This window comes from Gymnoscopelus braueri, assembly GCF_963280865.1.
Source record: "Gymnoscopelus braueri genome assembly, chromosome: 11".
NCBI lineage: Eukaryota > Metazoa > Chordata > Actinopteri > Myctophiformes > Myctophidae > Gymnoscopelus > Gymnoscopelus braueri.
Genome location: NC_137613.1, coordinates 38,197,413 through 38,221,021, shown reverse-complemented (window position 1 = coordinate 38,221,021; position 23,609 = coordinate 38,197,413). Strand labels below are relative to the sequence as shown.

The 23,609-nt window shown below is 43.4% G+C and overlaps 2 protein-coding genes across 2 annotated transcripts in view; both read left to right on the top strand.

The window, feature by feature from the left end:
* LOC308095616 (glutamate receptor ionotropic, kainate 5-like) overlaps window positions 1-4,493 on the top strand; it is a gene marked incomplete at its 3' end in the record, with an annotated part of 85,832 nt that extends 81,339 nt beyond the window's left edge. The window contains 2 exon segments of the mRNA XM_080442667.1: window positions 1,568-1,689; window positions 3,534-4,493. Coding sequence (XP_080298793.1) covers window positions 1,568-1,689; window positions 3,534-4,493 — 1,082 coding nt within the window.
* Window positions 4,494-12,248: 7,755 nt separating this feature from the next.
* On the top strand, window positions 12,249-23,069 carry LOC308095766 (GPN-loop GTPase 3). Its single transcript, XM_080442811.1, has 8 exons — window positions 12,249-12,475; window positions 13,746-13,854; window positions 14,474-14,641; window positions 18,708-18,832; window positions 19,052-19,167; window positions 19,688-19,784; window positions 21,757-21,885; window positions 22,439-23,069. The coding sequence occupies exons 1-8, from the start codon at window positions 12,428-12,430 to the stop codon at window positions 22,493-22,495; spliced, it is 849 nt and encodes a 282-aa protein (XP_080298937.1). The 5' UTR covers window positions 12,249-12,427; the 3' UTR covers window positions 22,496-23,069.
* Window positions 23,070-23,609: the final 540 nt, after the last annotated feature.

Below are 23,609 nucleotides of genomic sequence, written 5' to 3'. Positions count from 1 at the left end.
GTACACAATAATACATCAACAAATACAAACAGTATGTACGAAGGAGAAAAAGGGAAAACGGCGGCAGTGAATGACAACTCCTTTCGATGTGAATTTACATTTACCTCCCCTTGTGGTCTCCTGATAGATGTTTATTTTTTCAGGCACATTTTGAAAGAAACCAGTGATTCACATTTTTTGATGGATGGTGTCACCATTCCACATTTTGGTGGCACCCAATGGGGTATGGTCGTTCCCTTTAGTGATGTGGCTGTGGGTGTCATTCACTTTTGGAAAAGTAGTTAGACAGGTATGAGGGTATTGAGGGCACTGTCACTTTGACTATCTTAAATACCAATCCCATTGATATTTGCTTAACCCTGTCTTCTACCTTGAGCCATCCTAAACTAGCAAAGTGTGTTTGAATTAGGTGGGTCATAGGCTTAAAGGTAAAAAAAAACATTTTTTAGGTTTTCTGACCTCAATTACACCCAAAAAACTGAACTTTGAACATTCAGTGGATTCTTTGTGGTCTGGGGTTTTCTGAATAATTAGGTAAAAAAAAAGTACTGTGATTGGCCCCCAGACTTTGACATCATAGTCCATTAATCCTGCCCCCTCCCCTCTCCTATCCTTCTCCCCCTGGGGGGGCGGGGGGGGGGGGGGGCGGAGCAGAGGCGGTGATTGACAGGGAAAATCCCTCAACAGCGACACCCGCTGGCAAATACTTTTTTTTTTCATTGCAGCTGAAAAGGCCTCAGAACACAGAGAGAAAAAAAACTGCCATGGCTCACTGGAGTGGATTTTTCAGTTGAAACCTTTTAATACACATTTGAAGGACCATGATAAAGACTTTAATGTTTTGTAAAACCAGCATGTCATGAAACCTTTAAGGGCGAGAAGTAGTCGTATCAGTTTGTTTTGGGAGGTCTGAAGCTTAGTTTTTAGTGACATTGAGATGTTGGAGAACAAAGAGGTGCAAGCATAATCAAAATGGCCCATTTCCCGGTTGTAATGGGCCGTTTTAGTGTGCTGATCATGCTAGTGAGGTCCTGGCTTTAAGTGCAGCTCAAGACTGCTGTTGCAAGTCACCATTCTTCCATGCCCCTTTCTTTTCCAATTTTCTCCACTGACTGTACGGTTTAATAAAGCCCAAATGCTTTAAAACAATCATTTATAATGTATGCGTCATGCAATCTTAAGATCTTGGTGCGCACACAAGCTTTTTTTTAGGGTGTTTTTTTCCCCACACTCACCATGTATGTACAACGTACTTCTTTTCTTTTCTTTCTAACAATGTGGTTTATTTATTGAGTTTCATTCACACATGGCATGGGGAGGTGAAAGTGGCTTTATAATGGAGACTTGTTTGTTATTGATTTAGTATTGACCAGCAGTACGCTTGTTTTACAAAGATATTGGGTGAACACATACAGTAGTACAGCCTCTGTGTCTCTCTGCCTGTGCAGAACAACAGAATAATGTTACACAAAAGCATTGTAGTGTGTGTATATCTGTCTCTTTGGTGAACCCTTATGTGATAGTAAAAAAATTAATAAACTGTGTGTGTGTTTGTGTGTGTGTCCAGGTCTAGGTATGGAAAACATTGGTGGTATTTTTGTGGTGTTGATCTGTGGTCTGATCATCGCTGTCTTCGTTGCGATCATGGAGTTCATCTGGTCGACGCGAAAGTCTGCAGATTGTGATGAGGTACGCCCTCCTCCTCCTCCTAACTCCTCCTCCTCTTCATGCCCTGCCCCTGGCCACGCCCACGCGCCCAGGCACCACCCCCCAGTAGGTCACTGCAGCAATGCGCCACTTTCGCTCTCTAACTGTGGTCCTTTAACTCATCTGCTAGCTTGCTTGCTTTGCGTGTGCGTGTGTTCTTTGTAGATGTGTATGTAATAATGTATCATTAATGTGTGTGCACATGAAATTTATCACATACCCAGCCTTTATTTGACCTGCAAGAGTGATAAAAGGACAGGGAGGGTTGATAAGCATGTGCTCATTTGTCAACTGCCATGTAACCCCAAGGGCTGATATGGCAGCTGACCAATCAATGCAAGCTAATGCTGTATCTTCTCTTGGGGTTATACAGCACCTGTCCAATCAGCACAGCTGAAGTGGCACTGTGACTGAATTCTCTGCTAACCTCCGAGGCCTAGAGCTTCGGCCGAGGAGCTCAAGCAAAATTAGATTAAGAACTCACCATGTAAAATATGGATGAAACCTTGGCCTCGAAACATGGTTGATTTGGATTATGTGGTTGAATCCTTGGCTTAGGAGACACTAGAGTTTATTCGGACACAAAGGAACCAAAACACCCAGCGGAAAACAGTGACCTTCGACGGCTGCATAATTGCAAGTCTGGCAGCCAGCGGCACAAGCAGTGTTTTTAAATTCTCTACTTACTCTGGAAATCCCGGCAAGAATACCTTTTAGTTCACAGGGGAAGTTTTCAACGGTGGTACGTGGAATCTTAGATGTAGTTCAAGGTCTTCTTAAGCCATAGCAGATTTGGACAGAATATAAACCGGTCCAGCAGAAAGAAGCCATGAACGTTCAGGCTTGTGACATTATTAGATTCTAGTGATGAGGTCGAGGACCAACGATAAACTGTGTTGATACAGTCCATATTTAAATCATACTGTTCAGTATGTAAGAAATCCATGGTTAACGTACGTACATTTAGATTTATTTAAGCAATAAGCACTGTTCAAATGCTATGTTATTGTCGTTTTTGTGAATACATAAGGCTGTGGTAATGTGATAAACAAATGATCATCATTGCGCTTGCCCCACCCACTTGGGTGATGTAAGAGCTGGTCCAATGCATCACTTGTGTGTGTGTGTGTGTGTGTGTGTGTGTGTGTGTGTGTGTGTGTGTGTGTGTGTGTGTGTGTGTGTGTGCGTGTGCGTGTGAATGCATTCCCCTTTCTCTCCCTCTCTCTCTCCCTCTGTGTGTTTTTGTCGTTCTGTCCCTCTCACTCCTCGATTGGTATTCCTTGCAATCCTTCCACTGTATGTTTTGTTTCTCCTTCCTTCTGAAGATCCACTTTTTGACTTTCATTTGCTCTGTATTTATCTGCATTGCTCTGTTTGTCTCTCTGTAGCTGACTCCCTGCCTGGCCCTCTCTATCTCCACCGTGGAAATCTTGGACAAACTGATTACGTAGAATGCATTTTCTGTTTGTGTTTTTGTAAAGCTTATAGGACACTGTGTAGATAACCATTTTGAACAACGTGCTGCTGAAGAAAGCTGCAGAAAGCTGCAAAGCCGACACACATACACACAGTGCATGCATGCAAATGACACACTTTGCTCACTGACTAAATATTTGGCTCATTTAAGCACACGCGCACAGAGAAGAATCATACTTTCAACACATACAAATAAAAAACAGGCATAAATATCCACCAACTGACCACCACTAACAGTAATCGCAACCTCACAGGTTTGAATCCGGGAGTCTGTACACTAAATATAGCAAAAAAAGAATTTAAACAACATTTTACAAAAAGACCCCTTCTGTCCTCCCTCCCTCCACCAGGTGTCAGTGTGCCAGGAGATGCTGTGCGAATTCCGAAACGCCATCTCCTGTAAGAAGAGCTCTCGTTCCCGCCGGCGGAGGCCCCTGGCCCCCAGCGGCGCGGCGGGCGGGGGAATCCTCCGCCACCCCTCCCGCCTGGCCATGGCGGGCCCCCGGCCCATCCGCCTCGTCAGAGAGATGCGCCTCAGCAACGGCAAGCTCTACAGCGGTTCTGGACCGCTCACTGGAGGCCTGGGTGGTGGGGGAGGAGGAGGGATGGGGGCGATGGGAGGCCTAGGAGGAGGACTAGGAGGAGGCAGCATCGGGGGCGGACTAGGGCCAGATCTGGGGCCCGGCCCCCAGAGGCTGTTAGAGGACCCGCTGGGCGCCAACATCAACCTCGCCGCGGCCGCAGGCACTTCGCCCTTGCGACTCTCGGCCGCGCCTCCCCTCTCCTCGGCCTCGGCGGCGGCGGCGGGGTGCTGCCCTCCTCCCCCGCTCCCCCCGCTCCCCCCGTCCCGCACCCTCCTGCAGGGCTGCAGCCACGTGCGCATCTGCCAGGAGTGTCGGCGGATCCAGGGGCTGAGGTCCACTCTGGCCCCGTCGTTGGCCTCGGCCTCCTCGTCCACGGCTCTGGCCTCGGTGTCCTGCTCTAGGATCCCCCCCTCTATGGGGCCCATGCCCGGCACCCACCACCCCCACCACCACCACCACCACCACCACCACGGCTCCATGTCCCTGCCACGCCTCCCGCCCCCGCCTCCACCCTCCTCCTCCTGCTCCGACAGGGCCGACAGTGACGGGGGAGTGGGCAACGTGGGAGGATGTGGCAACGTGGGAGGATGTGGCACCGCAGGAGGCGACGGCGCCGTGAGCCCCCTGCGGCGAGCGAAAGCCAAGCCGGCGCCGCCGCCTCGCCCTCAACTCCCCAACAAGACGCCTTCACACCCCCCACTGGACTTACTGGGGGGGCAGGACTGAAGAAGGGAGAGCGGACAAGGAGGATTACATGTAACGGGTTGGGGGTGGCGCGTAGGATCTCATCTGAAGGGTCAAAGATTTTACAGTATGGGTTTTTATGGGAAATCCATACAGGAAGATGGCTGAGAGAGAAATGGCCCCGAACCAATGTAAGGGCTCAATGGGGCTTGACGGTGGTGGATGGATCAGTTCTCTTCCACTCAGTTGTAGGTGTGGACGGCCGGTATCATTTTGACCCTTTGTGGGAGGTGGATCGTTGAAACGCTTTTGACCCATTAGCCGGGGGACTTGGGGTATAAATTTCCTCAGTTCTCTTCAATAGGGCCGGATTGTGGGCTAGTGCCTGCTGCAGTCAGTGGAAGTGGTCAGACCACAGGACTTAACAAGTGAAATGAAGGTTTGTGACTACCGTGAGGCCGCAGCCAGTCACTGACATGCAGAAAACCTTGAAAGAAGAAAAGAAAAGCATCTTGGGTCTCAATCACACACCTCCCTGTAGCCCACAAAGCTCTGTGTGTTCAGTGAGATTGGGAAGTGTTGCGGCAACTAACCCATTCCATCTATGTTTATTCAACATGGCTGCCGATATTGAGAGCGCCTTTTTAATGTGAGAAAGACTATACTAATCAGAATATGTACTGAATGTCTGGGAGGAAGTATGAGGTTCATTCCTTTAACCCAGAATGATGTGGTGACATAACACAGACAAGACAATAGTTAAGAGACGAGGTGATTAGTTGGGTTTATTAAAGGCTTTTGTCATTCATTTGGCTACCGTGGGCGGACTTGATCTGTCCCACAGTCCCGTGGAAAAGTCAGGGCAACAGTGAGACCCCAACACATGCATGGGCTACACATGTGTGTGCATACAGACCCATGGAGAAACACACAGACCCCACTATCAGACACACACACACACATACACTCGCACGCGCACGCGCACGCGCACACACACACACACACACACACACACACACACACACACACACACACACACACACACACACACACACACACACACACACACACACACACACACACACACACACACACACACACACACACACACGTTTACATACAGTACATGCACATACACAGGTGAATTCATAGAAATACTCTTGTTTCCCCAGAACTATGAGATAATATCATTCAACCCAGAGAACAAAACAACCAAACATTGAATTTTGTGTCATCAGTTTTGTCCACAGGTTTGTCACACCTGAGTACATTTATTTCCTTCTTAATGTAGCTGCTGTCGTCATGACAACGTAATAGGCAGGAGATAACCTCCCTCTGTTTGACCAACCAATCACTGAGCCAGGAAAGTTTTGAATTCAACAGTGCAGAGACCAGCTGTGTGCCAGCGGGGTATCCCCCCCCCCCCTACAGAACCATAAGACATTGTAATCACATTGTGTTCAACCGACGGTATTCAGAATTCATGACATAAGTGCTAATATTGAATATCAATGAAACGTTGTAATTGCTTCACAGTGGCCCATGATGTGGAACAGGTCAGAATGTCCATTTAAACGTATTTCCAGCAACTCCACGTCCTGTGAAAGAAAAAAGAAACTTCCGAAAAACGATGTATATTTTGTTAAATGAATGACGGTTTTAGTTTTTGCACACACAAAGTGTCCCATATATTTGGAGAAGGGTGCGATGACAGATGATGTTAATAGAGAGGGAGAGATTAAAAATTGTAATGCACAGTTCTAGTTCATGGCAAGAATGTTGTGTGTGTGTGTGTGTGTGTGTGTGTGTGTGTGTGTGTGTGTGTGTGTGTGTGTGTGTGTGTGTGTGTGTGTGTGTGTGTGTGTGTGTGTGTGTGTGTGTGTGTGTGTGCGTGCGTGCGTGCGTGCGTGCGTGCGTGCGTGCGTGCGTGCGTGCGTGCGTGCGTGCGTGCGTGCCCACATTGCATGTGTGCACATGCATGCATGTGTGTGCAGCGGGAGGGTAAAAAGGAATGAATTCTATATCTCATTTTGTCATTATTTCCAGTCTATTTTTTTCCTCCTCACTCTTTCTTATTCTCTCTCAGACTTCAATGCCAATGCTCAGTGGATTACACACCACAACATGAGACGTGGATATTATTCTGAGGATTATTGTTATCATTCTTGCTATTGAAGTGTGGGGTACTGTAGGAGGGCCACAGCCCCTCTTCTGTTCAATATATAGACACATTTGGAATAAAAAAAAGAAATCATTGTACCAAACTCCCTTTGTTGTTATTATTTTCTTCTTGTAGCAGCAGTAACTTGTAGCAGTGGTGATAGTAGTAAGTAGCTGTCATAGTAGTTACAGGACCATACTGGTGTGGTCTGGCATGTCTTGACCAGTGGTTTTCAACCCTTATTTATTGGGCATTTGAGCCACAGACCACCGTTTGATGAGATTTAGACACTCAGACCCAAGACTTAGAACATTTTGTTATCGTTGGATACGATTTTGTCCACAATTCCATGCTGTATTGATGTTGGTACCAATAGGAGAGATAACAGGCAAACGTTGATCAAAATAACAATTATTGAATTAATTAATGCAGATGTTTATTACAGGTCCATTTGGTTTCATTTTACGCTCTCAAGAGTTAACGATCTATTAGGGTCCATTTGGTTACCAACTCGCCATCATTTAGCTGGGGACCACCTGGAACCCCCTCAAGGACCACTGGTGGACCCCGGACCACTGGTTGAGAACCACTGGTCTAGACCATTGACTAAGACTCAGGGCAGGGTTCAATTTGCTGGGGTGGAAGGGAGTGTTATTGATATCCCCCCATCTGGTCATTCATTTTTATTGTCCGTGTTTTATCCCTGGTTCGGGTCAGACTGAATTAAATACATGCATTTCCTTTGGGGAAATGTAGACTGTCTGATGTTTGATCATTTATAATTTATGTTTTTGATAATATCACAATTTGTGTCTGACCACTTTAACCCCAGCTTCCCTATTTTGGAGACATTTTCAAAATGTGTCAAAATGTGTCAACATCCTATATTAAAATTGTCTAATTGGAGCACTCAATTGGAGAGCGCGCCGGCCGGCAGGCGGACCACAGCCACGTCACTTTGACTCATAACCATAAACAAACCCGATACGCCCATATATAGGCAGGACCACGGCCACGTTGCTATGACTCAGGCGTAACCAGAGCCACCGATCCGACCGCTATGCCCATATATGGTCCTGTGCATATATGGGACCGACCGACTTCAAACTTGGCGTGCGCCTCACCAAGGACTCGAGGGAGTGTGGTGCCTGCCACCGAGTCGTTCGGATATGCGTTTGTTCAGAACTGCCGATCCGACCAATATGACCATAGATGGGCATGCCAATATACAGGGTATGGGCATATAGCCTATTAATGACATCAGGGATCTCCATATATGGGCATGAAAGGAACAAAGACTGACAGATACAGAGATCTCCATTACACTCTGACAAAGCCTCCAACACTATGACTCAGACTAATTGGTCAGATCGGTGGTGCCACGTAGTCAGTCAGTCTGTCTGTTCCACATGGTTCTCCTTAGTGGTAGTGGGTTGAGCAATTGATCTGAACTTGCATACAGGCATTGACCATTAGCATATGCACACTGCCACGAAGCCTGTTTTTCACTCTCCCAAAATAAGCTGTTTATTAGCGTTCTTGTGTAAACACCAGGGATTCTGAGTTTGGCCTATGGGATCCGTTGTCACGGTTATAGCCCCACAGGCGATGGGATCTCTAGCCACTGGCTACACTTGGCAAACACACACACAGAACAGGCAGATGATACAAACTTATAAAGGACTTTCATTTATGGCCTGTGTCCACACACAGTGTTTTATGAGTGAGAGGGCGCTTTGGATGTCATCTCCATAGCACTAGCACGCAGAATGACGTGTGCAATGCTCGAATCCATGTTATTAGCTCACACATAACTTGGATCAAGCAGCGTCAACATGAACTTCTAATGGTAGAGGGTGCCAACGATTCCATGTTGAGTCGTAAATGACCGGGTTGTCACACACACACACACACCACACTACAAGCCAACAGGATTATCTCACTGTCCAAAACTTAAACTATGCATACCGAGTGCATAACCCAAAAGTCTGAGAAGCGTTTGGCTGCAGCCGTGTTCCAGCAGACGAGGTCGCCCACAGACAAGGTTTCCATTCTGCAGACAGAAAGTCTGCATATAGTTTGGCTGCGCACATCGCCGGGTATCATGGACTCCTAGTATATCATATTTTTGTCATAAGACAAATTACATATATATACTGTGTGTATATATATATATATAAATGGTAAATGGTGCATTTATATAGTGCTTTTATCCAAAGCGCTTTACATAGATTGTGCATTACATTCACCCATTCACACACACATTCATACACCGATGGCGGAGGAAACCATGCAAGGCACCAACCTGCTCATCGGGAGCAATTAGGGGTTCAGCGTCTTGCTCAAGGACACTTGGACACTAACTCTGGGGGAGCCCGGGATCCAACTGGGAACCTTGCGGTTTCCAGTTCACTCTACCCGGCCACTCTACCCCTGAGTCACTGCCACCCCACCATGTTACTACTGACCCTTTTACAAAGCATACTCTGCGCCCATGTTACTACTGACCCTTTTACAAAGCATACTTTGGTTTGTTTTATTTTCAAGGAAGCCACTGGATTATATATATTTCAGTGTGGCTATATTACATCAAAGTAATATCATCTTGTTTTAATGCATTTTAAAGTGCAGACTGAATTGAAAAGTCTAGCCGAAAATAGTCTGGGCAGAAAAGATTGATTAACGAACAAAATTCAAATTAACTTCACAATTTTGTTTAGTCAACATTGACTCAATTATTCATACAAGGTCGGTAATGTTTTAATAACTTTGGAGAAAATATAAACAAACACTCGAAAATGGTGTACCAGTATGTTTATGAGCAATATTATGGCTAAAACTGTGAATATACAATGATATTTATTGTATTGATGCCGGTATGGTCTTTTACATACGCATATAGTAACTATCTACTGAGTAATTCAAGGATGGTAATAATAGGTATAGTGACAGAAGCAGCAGTAGTATAATGATAGTATATTAGCCGCCCGCATAGTCGATAATTAGCATTAGGAGGGGCATCCTTGGTCCCAAGATCCTTTCTAATCATAGGAGCCCTGCAACTCCAGGAGAGTGTCACACTCACTAAAATATTCAGGCTTTTGTTGAGAAATATTTCACCAGCATTTTTTTCCTACTTTCTAAAATGGAATAGAAATCAACACTGACAGGGTGATTGCATTCACCTGATGTCCCAGGTCTAAATCAGTACCTGATTAGAGGGCTACAGTATAATGAAAGCAATCTGTACCCAGGGCCCCTGGGAATGGAAATAGGAACCCCTAACCCTTAAGCATTGATTAGAATGTCCTGTAAAGATGCAAAACTGGTCATGTGGCGCCACTCAGTGGCCAACAGTAGAAGATTTCGGTTGCACAAATAACCTGTACTGGGCAGCAGGCAGCTCCCAGTGGCCACACATAAAGGACTGTGGTTCAGGGGTGGAAAGTAACTAAGTACTTTTACTCAAGCTCTATACTTGAGTACAATGTTCAGGTAATTGTACTTTACTTGAGAATTTACATTTTCAGCTACTTTATACTTCTAGCCCACAACATTTTGGAGGCTTGTGTTGTACTTTTTGCTACACTACATTTTGATACCTTACATTAATAACATGAAATAATCAACCAATCAATTAGGACGTATTCAATTCAGTTCAATCTTTATTTCAGACTCAAGGTCCATATCACATAACAAACATAGCACTATGTATTATTATAGATTAGGACAAGATAAAAACTATTGATGTGACGCCTTGGCATGCATCAGCTAGTTCCCTATACAGTCACGCATGCCTGCTCCATCCTGTATCTACGTCTACAAAGCTTAATCGACCCACTCCTCCCCAGCCACTTTCGGCTTTCAAGATTTCGAGATTCGAAAAAAAAGATTTATTTTGGCAAGGTGTAAAAGCCTGGCCATACAGTCAGCTCGCCAAGATGTTACTGTAATAATAAAATTTGATTTTGAAAAAGTTCCCTTCAAGATTCCAAGGACATTGCTGAAGATAAATATAGAAGAGCTGACAGCAGCCTGCAGTGGGAGAGGCAGACGGAGTCAGAGGTGAACATATCGTTTAGAGGAGAGGAGAGCTGTGGCAGGACAGGTGCTAGATGAAATGAGATTGAAGGATCGTTGCCAGGGCGCTGACACAATACCACTATACCCCAGTATCAGGTCACTGCAAGAGTCGCCTAACAGAAGACTCATTTTCTGATCATTCTGACCTATACAGCAAATATCAAATATCAATATCAAAAGGCAAAAAACCCAAGATGTCCTACTTGTCCCCAATGTGGTGCAGGGAAGAAATACTTAGGCACTCCATCTTCAGGTGACAAACTAATTATTCTATTTTTGAGAAAGGACACAAAGGATCTTGGGTCTTTCAAGAGTCGAAACGTGTTGGTCATTTTTTGTTGCCTTGCCAAAAAAATCAAGTAATTTGTTTTTCACCTGAAGACGGCGAACCTTATTTCTTCCCTATAGATTGCACCTGTGCTGCACCATTGGGGACAACAAGTAGAAGTAGGACATCTTGGGGGTTTTGCCTTTATACCTAAATTGAGGCTGAGAGATGAGATTAGAATTATAATTTTTTAAACTGCACGGTCACCTCTATGTAAAATTGGCTATTTTAAAAATAATAATAATATTTGAAAAATGGTCTTAAGTAAAGTAAAGTATACATGATTAGAACATGCTTAAACATTCAACAATTAAGGTCTAATATTTCTACAATTGCTACAAATTTCTACAAAACCTGTATATCCAGTCATGTTGGGGCATAAACCATAGAATAAACAAGAAGTTGAAGGATAAAATTAAGTCTGATAATGATGTACCTGCATGTTCACATCATGTATACTTTACATTACTTAAGACCATTTTTCTTTTTTTGTATTTCAATTTTTACATTTTGGACAAATAACCAATTTGACATCGAGGTGCCCAGATGTCCCTAGTGCCTTTATCCTTTATCCAACTGTAGTAGTGGGAGCTATGCTGTAAAGATTGTTATTGTTATTTCAGACTCGCGACAGTGGATGGCGCTGTGGGCTGCGTGCGTCGTTGGTCAACTGAGGAAAACAAACAATGAAGAAAGTAGACGGCAGTGTTGCCATGTCCGCTTATTATAAGCGACTTTGGGCTTGTTTTTCTGTAAAGTCGCTTGTAAATATTGTTGCGGGTTGTGTTTTTTTGGGGCTTGTTTCTAAAATGTAGGTTATTTGGGCTTGTTTCCTTATGTTGTTTAAACTATATTTTACAGTCTATGGTTTAAACCAGTGGTTCAGTAAACATTTTCATGTGAAGGACCCCCAACTGAAAATATTTTGTGCCAGGGACCCGTGTAGTGTACCAGATTCGTGTTGTTAAAAAATATTCCACTTTTTTAAAAATAAAAATAGCAGATCTAGAAAAAGGCAGAAATAGCAGATCTACAAGCTCACGCGACGCGTTGTGGGCTTGTAGATGGGCTATTTTCAAATAGCCAACGTAATAAGGTTTAAAGCGCTCATGCGGCCGTTGCTTCTTTTGGGCTTGTTTTCACAGACCCGGTTGCTTATTGCTCTCACAAATTCTGGCAACCCAGAAATAGACGGCAATAACAAGCGACGAAGTAAAGTCGCATGTAGGGAGCGGGAGCATGTTGTCATGAAACACAACAGCATGATGTGTGAATAATGTGTAGAATAAGATATAATATACAGTTTGACAACAGCATAATGTGTGAGTGTGTAGTAGAATAAAGTCTTCAGTCTCACCCCGGGGCTTCATTACTGGCAGCTAAACCTGATAGAGGAGAGGCAAAATGCCTCGTTACGCACAACTAGTGATGGGACCAGCCGGCAGTGGAAAGGTACTAAAGGTTGTCACACCGACATTTGTAACCCCGTTAAATTATGTTACTATATGGTTTCTGCCTTTACTAATTAGTAGCTCTGGTCTAGCCTTAGATCAAGACTATCGTAGATGTATTTTTTTTTATCGAGTCTGACTTACTTTCGTATCCACGAGTCTTGGCGACCACCCTCACAGTTTGCCCTGGAATTTCACCAGTAAAGCCCGTATGTCTCCGAACATGTACAAATGCAAAATATAAGGTGCTTACCCGCTTATCCCAAATGTTAACTAGGTGTCCGATGTGTTTGTGCAATGTATTAGTCCACATCTTTGGATAAAGAAGTGTTTTAATCCCGTCTGTGGCCGATTCTGTTGGAAGTTCCGTAGTGACGGGGCGCATCCGGTGAAAGCCGGAATTACACTCAATGTAAACCGGAAGTAAACGAGAGAGATCGCGTTCGGCCACAGACGGGAATAAAACACTTCTTTATTGAAAAATATGGACTAATACATTGTACAAACACGCCGGACAACTAGTTAACATTTGGGGCACGCGGGTAAGCACCTTATATTTTGCATTTGTACATGTTCGGAGAAATACGGGCTTTACTGGTGAAATTCCAGGGCAAACTGGGAAGGTAGTAGCTAAGACACTCGTAGATATAAAAATGTCAAAATCGTTAAAATTCATATACGATAGTCTTGATCTAATGCTAGCTCTGGTCCATAGCGTTAGAGGGAGAACTCCTTCTAACGCTATGTACCAGAGCTACTAATTAGCCACATTGATGAGATCTACAACTGCATAAAAGTGATAGCAAGTGAGGTGAGACGCTCTGGTGAATGTTTTGTTTTGGTCTGATTTACATCCTGGAGACATGTTTTATTGATGGAAATGACCTGCTATCAAGGCAGTATACACTACAGTCTGGTATCGTCTGGCCAACTTAAACGCCTTTTGAGTTTTAATATGAATTGTAGACAATTCTCTTGTAACAACTCAGTTCGTTATATTTAAACATGTTTAATTTCTACAATGTGTGCCAAAACTGTGGATACTAGCCAGTCATCATGGCCATAAACAATAAGTTGAAGGGTACATTTAGGACTGATAATGATGTACACACAGTGCATGTTCAAATCATGTGTACTTTACATACAGTTGTCCAGACTTCTTCTCAGGTGCTCAGACTGCTCACTCTTCCTGTATCCGTTGAAACTCCCTGTGACTTATACCACACATAACTCAATGTACTAATTGTGTTTTTGTCGTCTTGTCATTTCAGAGTACCTACTGTTCAACAATGATCCAACATGCAGAGGCAATCAACCGTTCTGTCCAGGTGGTGAATCTGGACCCTGCAGCAGAACACTTTGACTACCCAGTCATGGCAGGTCAGGACTGTCTGCCAGCTACATTGCCAGCCTTTCTTTCATTTCTTTCAGACTTGCTAGTAATTATCCTGAAAATAGACATTTGTAGAGACAGAAGCATCACCATTTCATCATCACCCATGTTCAGTGGAAGGATATAAGCTGTCAAGCTCCTGTTGTGTATTAGAGTTATTGTCAGGGGAGGCACTTAAAATTCAGGGGGCGCTCAGTATTTATTAAACCACGTGTCTCCAGGCTGTAAATCCGACCAAAAACCAAACACTAACCAAAGCTTTTCTCCTCACTTGCCCTTGCCGTGCTCTCACTTTTACGCAGTTTCAGAACTCGTGAATTTTATTTAGCAAACATTCAGCAAAATTGGCAGATATACAAGCTCACAATGCGTTGTGAGCTTGTAGATGGGCTATTTTCGGCGAAGAGATTTGGTCTAGACAGGGAAAAAAGGAGGGGACCAAGCATTAGATCCCTTGGAGACCCTGGTCAACTAAGTATAGGGTTTTAGTGGTTAAGCATAATGTTGTAGACATAATCTCTGAGGTAGCCTGTCAACCCAGGGCCCTTGGAATCTTTCCTGTTCAATGTCCACTGACGATTGTCCTGATGGTCTTGCAATCTTCAGACATCCGTGAGCTGATCTCGGTGGATGATGTGATGGAGGATGACACTCTGAAGTTTGGTCCTAACGGAGGCTTGGTCTTTTGCATGGAGTACTTTGCCCAAAACTTCGACTGGCTGGAGGAGAACCTTGGTCACGTGGAAGATGACTACATACTGTTTGACTGCCCTGGTAAGGTCCCAGCTGTGACAAACACACTTAACCAAAAAAGGTTCTATTCAGAACCAGTGTATATGGATCTTGATTAAAAAACCTACATTGTTCTTGTTTTTTAAAGAAGCGGACATATAGAGCCCTCTTAAAACAAAACAGTGTATTCCAGATAGCACAAAGAGTCTTGCAGGCAGCCATACAAAACGTACGGGTCACCTTTGATTGTGACAACAAGTCGACATTTGAGGGCAGTGACATCACATTTCATTTAGTGATAATCACCTCCTATTACAGTCACCTGTTGTTTGCGACCAAGATTTCTGTGATCACATGCTATGCTATAAATGGACCTTATATATATGTCACAGGGTGAATGGAGAACCAGGTAGATTGAAGACAGAGCGCTCGTTTTTAGGCACAGGGCTTCGGGGCGAGGCGGGGCTTTTAGCGAGGCTCGCGAGGAGGAGGAGGAGAAGGAGGACGCTGCGAGGCGGGGGTTTATTACGTGAGGCTCGCGAGGAGGAGCTCCTCCTCGCGAAATAAACCGTCCTCCTTCTCCTCCGAGGAGGAGGAGAAGGAGAACGCGGAGAGGCGGGGCTTTGATGTGCCGACGCGGACCTGTCTTTTGTTGTTCCCCCCCACATAGCAACCAGGAAGCTACGCTAGGGGAACGCTGAACACGCGTGCACACGCACACGCTTGTCCACGACGGAGGCGCGCCGTCTTAGTAGAGCTTGAGGCCGAGGAAGCGCGCCCTCGCGCCTCCAGGCGCGAGTGCCCGCGCTGACCGGCCGATGCTCTACTAGTCGACTCAGCGCCGTTTGAGCTGTAAACCGATAGGGACAGAATAGTTCTTTTCATGGATCTGTGTGTGTGTGTGTGTGTGTGTGTGTGTGTGTGTGTGTGTGTGTGTGTGTGTGTGTGTGTGTGTGTGTGTGTGTGTGTGTGTGTGTGTGTGTGTGTGTGTGTGTGTGTGTGTGTGTGTGTGTGTGTGTGTGTGTGTGTGTGTGTGTGTGTGTGTGTGTGTGTGTGTGTGTGTGTGTGTGTGTGTGTGTGGGAGAAAGTAAAACAAAAGCCAGAACACAATAAAAGTATCTTAACAGTCCTGCTTTCAATAAACCAAAAAAAGCATGTGCACGTGTGTGTGTGTGGTCGCAGCCATATACATGTTTGTGCACAAGCCTGGCTTGTGGCTCCCTCTAGTGTTGCTTCTACAGAATTGCTGGGTGGGTGGTAAAAACGAACGCGCCTTCTTCAATCTACCTGGTTCTCCATTCACCCTGTAACATATACATGCAAGTCTAATAGAATGAGTGGCGGTCACAATTATGCATACCTCCCACGGCTGTATAATATCCTATATTAGAATTGGCTCATGGGAGGGCCGGCGGACCACGCCCCACGTCATTATGACTCAGCAGACATAACTATAAACAAACCCAATGTGCCCATATATAGGCCTGTCACTATGACTCAAACATAACCATAAACAAACCTGATGCACACATATATAGACATATATGGATGGCCATGTCACTATGACTCAGACATAACCATAAACAAACTTCGATACGCCCATATACAGTATAGGCATGACATGTCACTATGACTCAGACATAACCATAAACAAACTTCGATACGCCCATATATAGGCATGACATGTCACTATGACTCAGACATGACCATAAACAAACCCATGTGCAGTATACTGTAGGCATATACGTACGGAGATCCGGTTGTCTAGAGCCACAGATCCGACCGCTATACCCATATATGGTCATATGCATATATTGGACTGGCCGACCGGCCATCGGTTCGTTTGGATATGCGGTTGTCCAGAACTGCCGATCCAACCGATATGCCCATATACCCTGTTTATGCCATACACTGATGACATCAGGGATCTCCATGGGCATAAAAGGGACAAGGACTGACAGTATAGATACACTCGGAGATAGACGGGAACGCCCAGGAACGCCCATTCGATTTTGTCCCGGGGGGAAACAGAACGATCTGCCTCATAGAGTTACATCATACACGATCGTTTGATCACTTTCAGAGCTATTTTATGGACGATAGAGACATTGTCAGCCAAGAAAAATCCATCAGAAGGACAGCTGGAACACAATCGTCCACTCGCCCTCGGAAAAGTTGACTTATTATTAACACTTTACCTGCCAATCACGAGTATAACCGTTGATGAAAAATACACCCGTTTACTGCCATCCACGAGTATAACCGTTTTTCAAAAAAAAAAAAAAAAAAGTTTGTTTTTTTTTAGTCTTTTTTTAAAAAAAATTTATCCACACAGAACCAGAGATATCACGATCCAAAGATTTCTAGCTCCATTCACTCCTTGGTTAACTTATTACTTTAAAATCCTGTATCTCGGCTCCTGTGTAAAAAACATTTAAACACTGGCACTGGGGGAAGTAAAATAAAAAAAAACCTCTGGCAGGGAATGTGTTAAGATATATGTGACTAAAAAGACCAAACATTGACAATCTATGAGCTCACAGCGCGTCGGAACGCGACGCGTTGTAACTGTGAGCTAGATTGGCAATGTTTGGTTTATGTTCCCCCCAGAATACGTAAACTGGGGTTCATGTGGTTTATCAGATTATCCTTATATCTTATTGCATTAGTCAAGTTTCATCACAAGCACCACTGAGACCAGAGATCTGTGTCCCTCTTTCCAGCTCCGTCTGAGTATCAAAACACTCGCCCCAAAACACAGTCGCCTTGGGGCAAACCCGCCGGTATTCACCTGGTATTCCTAAACTCAGTAAAACTATGCCTAAACTGCTAAACATAACCTTATTCCCAACCTGAACCTCAGTAAAACTATGCCTAACCCTGAACTTATTTCAAACCGTAAAACAAATACAAGAATACAAGAACCGCTGGTCGGTGAGAAAAATGGGGGCGAGCGTGTTTTGGTGCGAGTCTTCTGGTTACCTCTTGTCTCGCTCCTTGTTACAAAACATGTTTACATATGCACCGTGTTTAATCGCCTGGTAGAGACACTATGGAGTCGATGTCTCCTGTACTTGGAATTCACTAAAACGTGTTCTATAAACATCATTGATGAATGAATGGCTTTTGCTTTTTGATATTATGATAAGTTTAATTGATCATATCTATAGAAAATGTAATAGTGTCTCTTACCAGGTGATTAAATCCGATAACCTCGGGCCATTGTGTTGTGTTGGATCCTCTGTTCAGTCAGGACAACATTCCAATCGGACTCTTGTTTAATTAGCTAATGTAGCATTCCTTGTCGAGTGGCAACAACGTTCTGTGCCTGTGATCTGGCAAGGTGGTTTGAAAACCCCACATCCCTCCGTCTATACCAGCTGGGGGAAATCTGTGTTTTCCCCCGAGTGCAACTCCGCCCCCCTAGGTACAACCCACTGATGACACTATGCCGTGTGGATGTATAGGGGGTGTAATGGTGATTTTTTATTTACTGACGTAAACGCTATTTTAATTTTAATGACGTCACGCACACATCGCAAAACTAAAAAGTTTATTTTGAACTAGTACCTTTCCTTCTTCGACGGTGGCTGAGGCATTCTTGTTGCGTGCAGATAGGATACTGGCAGCAGCAGTACTGTAGCCAAAATGCTGTGTTGCTTATATACCGTGTATGTGAGGAGTGAGGATGCATTTGCACAACCTGTTAAGCAAAGTAGCCATTTGGGTACGTGCACATCCGTGCGTGCGTGTGATCCTGCCCAAAAAACTGGTGGAACGCCGCGTGAAGCGACCAGTGCACCCCTGCTGACAGATACAGAGATCTCTATTTATGTGCTTAAAAGGGACACGGACTGACAGATACAGAGTATTCCATATATGGGCACAAAAGGGACACAGCTAGACAGGTACAACGAATACTCTGACAAAGGCCAGACACTATGACCCAGACCTACCGGTCGAATCGGTGGTGCGACATAGGTAAACTCTAGATGTGAAGGCCGCGTAGCGGCCCAAACCTCTAGTTGATGAAAACATCCCATTGCAACCTTTCAGTTAAATATTGTGATTGTGATATTATTATTTACTAAATGTCTCCATGTTGCAGGTCAGATAGAGCTGTACACCCACTTGCCAGTGATGAGACAGCTGGTGGAACAGCTGCAGCAGTGGGAGTTCAGGGTGTGTGGCGTCTTTCTGGTCGACTCCCAGTTCATGGTGGAGACTTTTAAGGTAATCGCTTAGAGTCCCCAATCTGTTTGTGTTCATTATGCGTTATATATTTTCTTATTCCACTGGGGCATTTGTACGGTCTGACTTTTATACTTTGAAGTCAGACCTGACCTTTTGTGTTATTTTTACATACACTTTATTTCATTACTTCAGTATGTGCATTAAAGAATACATTCTCAAAGTGATCATTGTAGCTGAATCCTCTCTCTGGATCTGTAGTTTATCTCAGGAGTCATGGCTGCCCTTAGTGCCATGGTATCGCTGGAGATACCCCAAGTTAACATTATGACCAAGATGGACCTGCTCAGCCCCAAGGCCAAGAAGGAAATTGAAAAGTAAATTTGATTTATTTGTTTTGCTATCTTGTGTGATGCTTTAATACTTTGTATGCCTGTTTATCATCATACTTTATATGCAGCATATGTACAAAAACTTGATTTATAGCTCCCTCGTGCTAAGGATAATTTCACAATTTCTCAATTGTTCAATATTAATTTTAAAACATTTTATATGAATGCTTTTGTAATTCCTCGCAACTGTATAGTGGTAAACCTTAAAGCATTGAATCTTATCTCTGCCCTCCGTTCAAATGTTTTGTTTTCTTCCGGAAAACGTGTTAACGGTGGTGTATGTTACATAGAAACTACAGTGCTGTAAACATCGTGTCACATAAACTTAGGGAACTCTTTCTCAAATTAGAAAAATACATGTGTACATGTCCACAAGAAAATACAACTATTTTTATCCCCTTTTTCTCCCCAATTTAGTCGTTATGCCAAATAATTCCTCCCCACACACATTTCTGTGTTGTCACTGCTGTTGTATCCTACTGACTGTTGTGTTCTTTTTAACCAGATACCTGGATCCAGACATGTACTCCATGATGGAGGACAACTCTATCACACTAAGAAGTGAGAAGTTCAGGAAGCTAACTAAAGCCATCGTTGGTCTAGTAGGTTTTACACTGCACCTCACCTTTTTGTTATACTGTACCATTCTCTCAATGGATCAGATTGTTTTAAATGATGATGTTGTGTGAATTTTTATTGGCCTCACAATTCGATTACGGTTCACCTGATTTAGATTCTAACATGCATCTCAATTCTCTATATATTTTCTACATTACTGCTAATGGCCACATTTTCATCAGTTAATACAAGCAGACAAGTACATATTATGAACTCCTTTTTATTTGTTATAAGCGTATGATCACTCTCCTTCAAACTAAATTACATTACAAACAATAAAGTGCTGCCTATAACATAGACATAGCAGCTGTAACTAAGACGAGGGCACTTCACAAACAAACTTTGAATGCACAGTAAAAACCTCAGTGTTCATTTCACTGTGAGAGTGTACAAATGTAACCAAATGGACCTGTGATGCCGCATTGTACGACGATGTTAAACAAGGTAATCAATAATCATAAATTACAAGGTCCCCCTGTATAAATAAAAGATTAATACATAAAAGTGGCATGTCTTTAAAGGGATAGTTCACCCCCAAAATGACTTTTTTTCTATCGATTAGTCACCCCATGGAGACTTGAATTCATGGATATTTTTTTAGTTTTTGTTTCATTCCTAAGCCAATAATAGGAATGCGGACCGGTAGGCAGCAGTTCCGGTAGGAGACACAAAGGAGACTTTTTGTGTCTCCTACTGGAACCGCTGCCGGTCATCAAATTATTGGCTTAGGAATGCCACAAAAACATATCCATGAATTCAAGTCTCCACACCGGCTTCGGATGCTATCAATGCATTGAATGGGACATTATCACATTTAATCAGACTATTGATTGGTCTAAGTAGGTGAGATACTGACCTACTCACGTTTAATCAGACTTTTGAATGGTGAGATACTGACCTACTCACGTTTAATCAGACTTATGAATGGTGAGATACTGACCTACTCACGTTTAATCAGACTTTTGAATGGTGAGATACTGACCTACTCACGTTTAATCAGACTTTTGAATGGTGAGATACTGACCTACTCATGTTTAATCAGACTTTTGAATGGTGAGATACTGACCTACCGGCGGGGCTCAGTCCCTAAAACATGATTTACGATTCTGTGCCTATCGGTACATAACTCGGACGGCGCTGAGTCTGCTCAAGAGAACGTCGCAACGGTGCATTGACAGCATCCGAAATGGGTGGTGTCCATGGGGTGACTAATAGATAGAAAATAGCCATTTTGGGGGTCCCTTTTAGTAAGATAACGTTCAACTGGCATTGTGGCATAGAATCCAGTACTATATACAATTACGTTTTCATTTTCTTTTAACCCATTTAGACCTGAGGCCGATTCTAAAAACGCCTCCTAAATCCTAAGTTTTCAGAAAAACGTAATTATTTTCCCCAAGAATTTGAAAAACATTCGGCTACATACATGGCAACATCTAAAATGACACAGATGCTTTCCCGGGTTTAAAGGTATAACAACGTGTCGTATAGGCTTTCCCGTATAGGCTTTTATGGGTTTTTAAAGAAGGAAAAAACTGGCAATGCTCTGTCATCAAACAGTATTGCTAGACTTGTGGCCACCCTAGAGAATGTGACATGTTGGTCCTTTCCTTTAGTTTGAAATGCAAAAATGTCAGCATGTTCACTTTTTCTGACTTTAGTGTTCGTAGTGGTGTGACAATGTGCCCACTGTCTGGCACTAAACAAAGTTGAAGGAACTATGGTATGTTGGTGAGCTTTTTAAAGTCGCTTAATGGAAACTCACCATAATAAAATTATCTTGAGTGTTTTTATCATGATAAAAGTTTAAATCTTATGTCCTCCCATTTTTAAGAATGTAAGACAGTCAAAAGTTGAGTCAAAGTCAAAACTCACAAAGCAAAGAATCATGCTGTCCTGACTCCTGGAGGGACTCCTTCCTCTTCTGCATTGAAATTGTGTGCTTGCGTTGTCTAGATCGATGACTACAGCATGGTGAGATTCCTGCCGTTTGATCGTACAGATGAGGAAGGAATCAATATAGTGCTGCAACACATTGATTTCTCTATACAGTATGGAGAAGATCTGGAGGTCAAGGAACCAAAGGTAAAAACATGATGCCTGACTTACACTTAATCATACAGTACGTGGTGAACCATGCCGACGCCAAAAATGGCCTATCTACAAGCTCACAACGCATTCGTTGTGAGCTAGTAGATATTTTTGGCATGCAGCTCCGTCATACAATGGAGTATAAATTGAGCATAAGGGTACAGTCACAGATCTCAGCTCTTGTGCTGATTTTCTGGTGTGTAGTTCATTTGACTTATGTTGCCGTGGGTTAGCTCACTAAAAGTACAAGCAACATGGCTGCCAAGTGGGGTCAGCCACGGTGTTCTTTCATATTGGTTGCTGTGTGATAAAAGTTCACCCATGTTGAACTCCACACGTCAGGTGCATTGGACACACTCCAAAGCTGTCAACGGGCCACAACGGGACATGCCTCCCCTTCGCTCCCATCGAATGGAAGTGAAAGGGGTTACGCTTCTGACGCGCATGAACCATGTGTGACAGTGGTCTAACTTATCAAATCATTCTATGTTGTATTTAACCATTATTGACCACTAATTTTCTTTCCTACCTTGTCTTTTTCCTACAGGAGGTTGAGGCAGAGCCCGGTTACGAAAATTATGATGAGTTGTTTAAGACAACATAAGAAACTGAGATAACGAAAAGTCAACTGTTGACAATACCGACAACCATATGCGGAGTCATCCTAAGTGCGTTAGCACAAATGGCTGTTTTTACCTTCAACAGTCAAAGACAGGAGACACTTAAGGTTGAGTTGGAACCTTATCACTGGAAAAGTGGTGTAACAAAAAGACTTGAGTGATGTCAAGGGGGAAAATACACATTCACAGCCGACTTCTGAATGCTGGGAATGACTTATTTTAAGACGTTATTTTTGTTAGGTCTGTTAAGATATTTGTACATTGGTTATTAGGCAGTTATCCATTATGACATTTTCTCATCTTTATCTTGTACGCATGTTTTCGTTGCCGATTATTTGTGTTTCATATTTTGCGTGTAGACTGCAGCTCAAAGTGTTTTACGATATTGAGAGCAATAAACAATGGTGATCATCACAAAGGAGAGAAATTGAGAAATGTTTTGATTAACTGTTTTACAGCAGGTTACATGCTCATCACTTAAAGTGCAAAGTGTGTTTGTGTATGTTTGCATTTGTGCGATGGATAGGCAATGCTGAGTCCTAAGTGAATATTGTAAATGTAATAAATGCTACTGATATAACATTGTCGTTGCTGCTCAATGTTGAGTTCTAGTTTCATTAGAATGAATGTGGAATGTATAATGCAATCTATTTCTCAAATTTTTTTCTGTAAATTTCCACCAGATGTCAGTAGTGTCTTGTTGAACAATGAACCAAACATTTAAATTGAGAGTTAGGATGTACAAGATATCCCAACTCAGTTGGGATATCATGTACTTACTGTTATAGTGAAGATTGTTTTCTTATTACACATTTTCATGACAATTTTACAATGAAATGTGTGATTCTACGTATGACCTACTTACCTGTCCGACTCCTAATGCAATCACTCTTCACTATGGAAGTTGGGCTATTATACAGATAGAATGTGTATGATCCTTAAATTAACTTGAAGTTGTAAATTTATGAATGGCTGGGTTAAGTACGCAAAACAACCTTTAACCCACATGGCAGGAATGTGAGTAAACCCTGCAGAAATTACTCCCACCCATGGCGCAGTGCTTTGTGAAGAAGAGGCGGTCTGATCTCATCTCACCTT

Bases quoted from the DNA above. Each gene is read 5' to 3' on its own strand.
- LOC308095766 (XM_080442811.1), top strand. From the start codon at position 12,428: ATGCCTCGTTACGCACAACTAGTGATGGGACCAGCCGGCAGTGGAAAG. The intron at 13,855-14,473 runs GTCAGGACTGTC...TGCAATCTTCAG, and splicing joins TGACTACCCAGTCATGGCAG to ACATCCGTGAGCTGATCTCG. The intron at 18,833-19,051 runs GTAATCGCTTAG...CTGGATCTGTAG, and splicing joins TCATGGTGGAGACTTTTAAG to TTTATCTCAGGAGTCATGGC.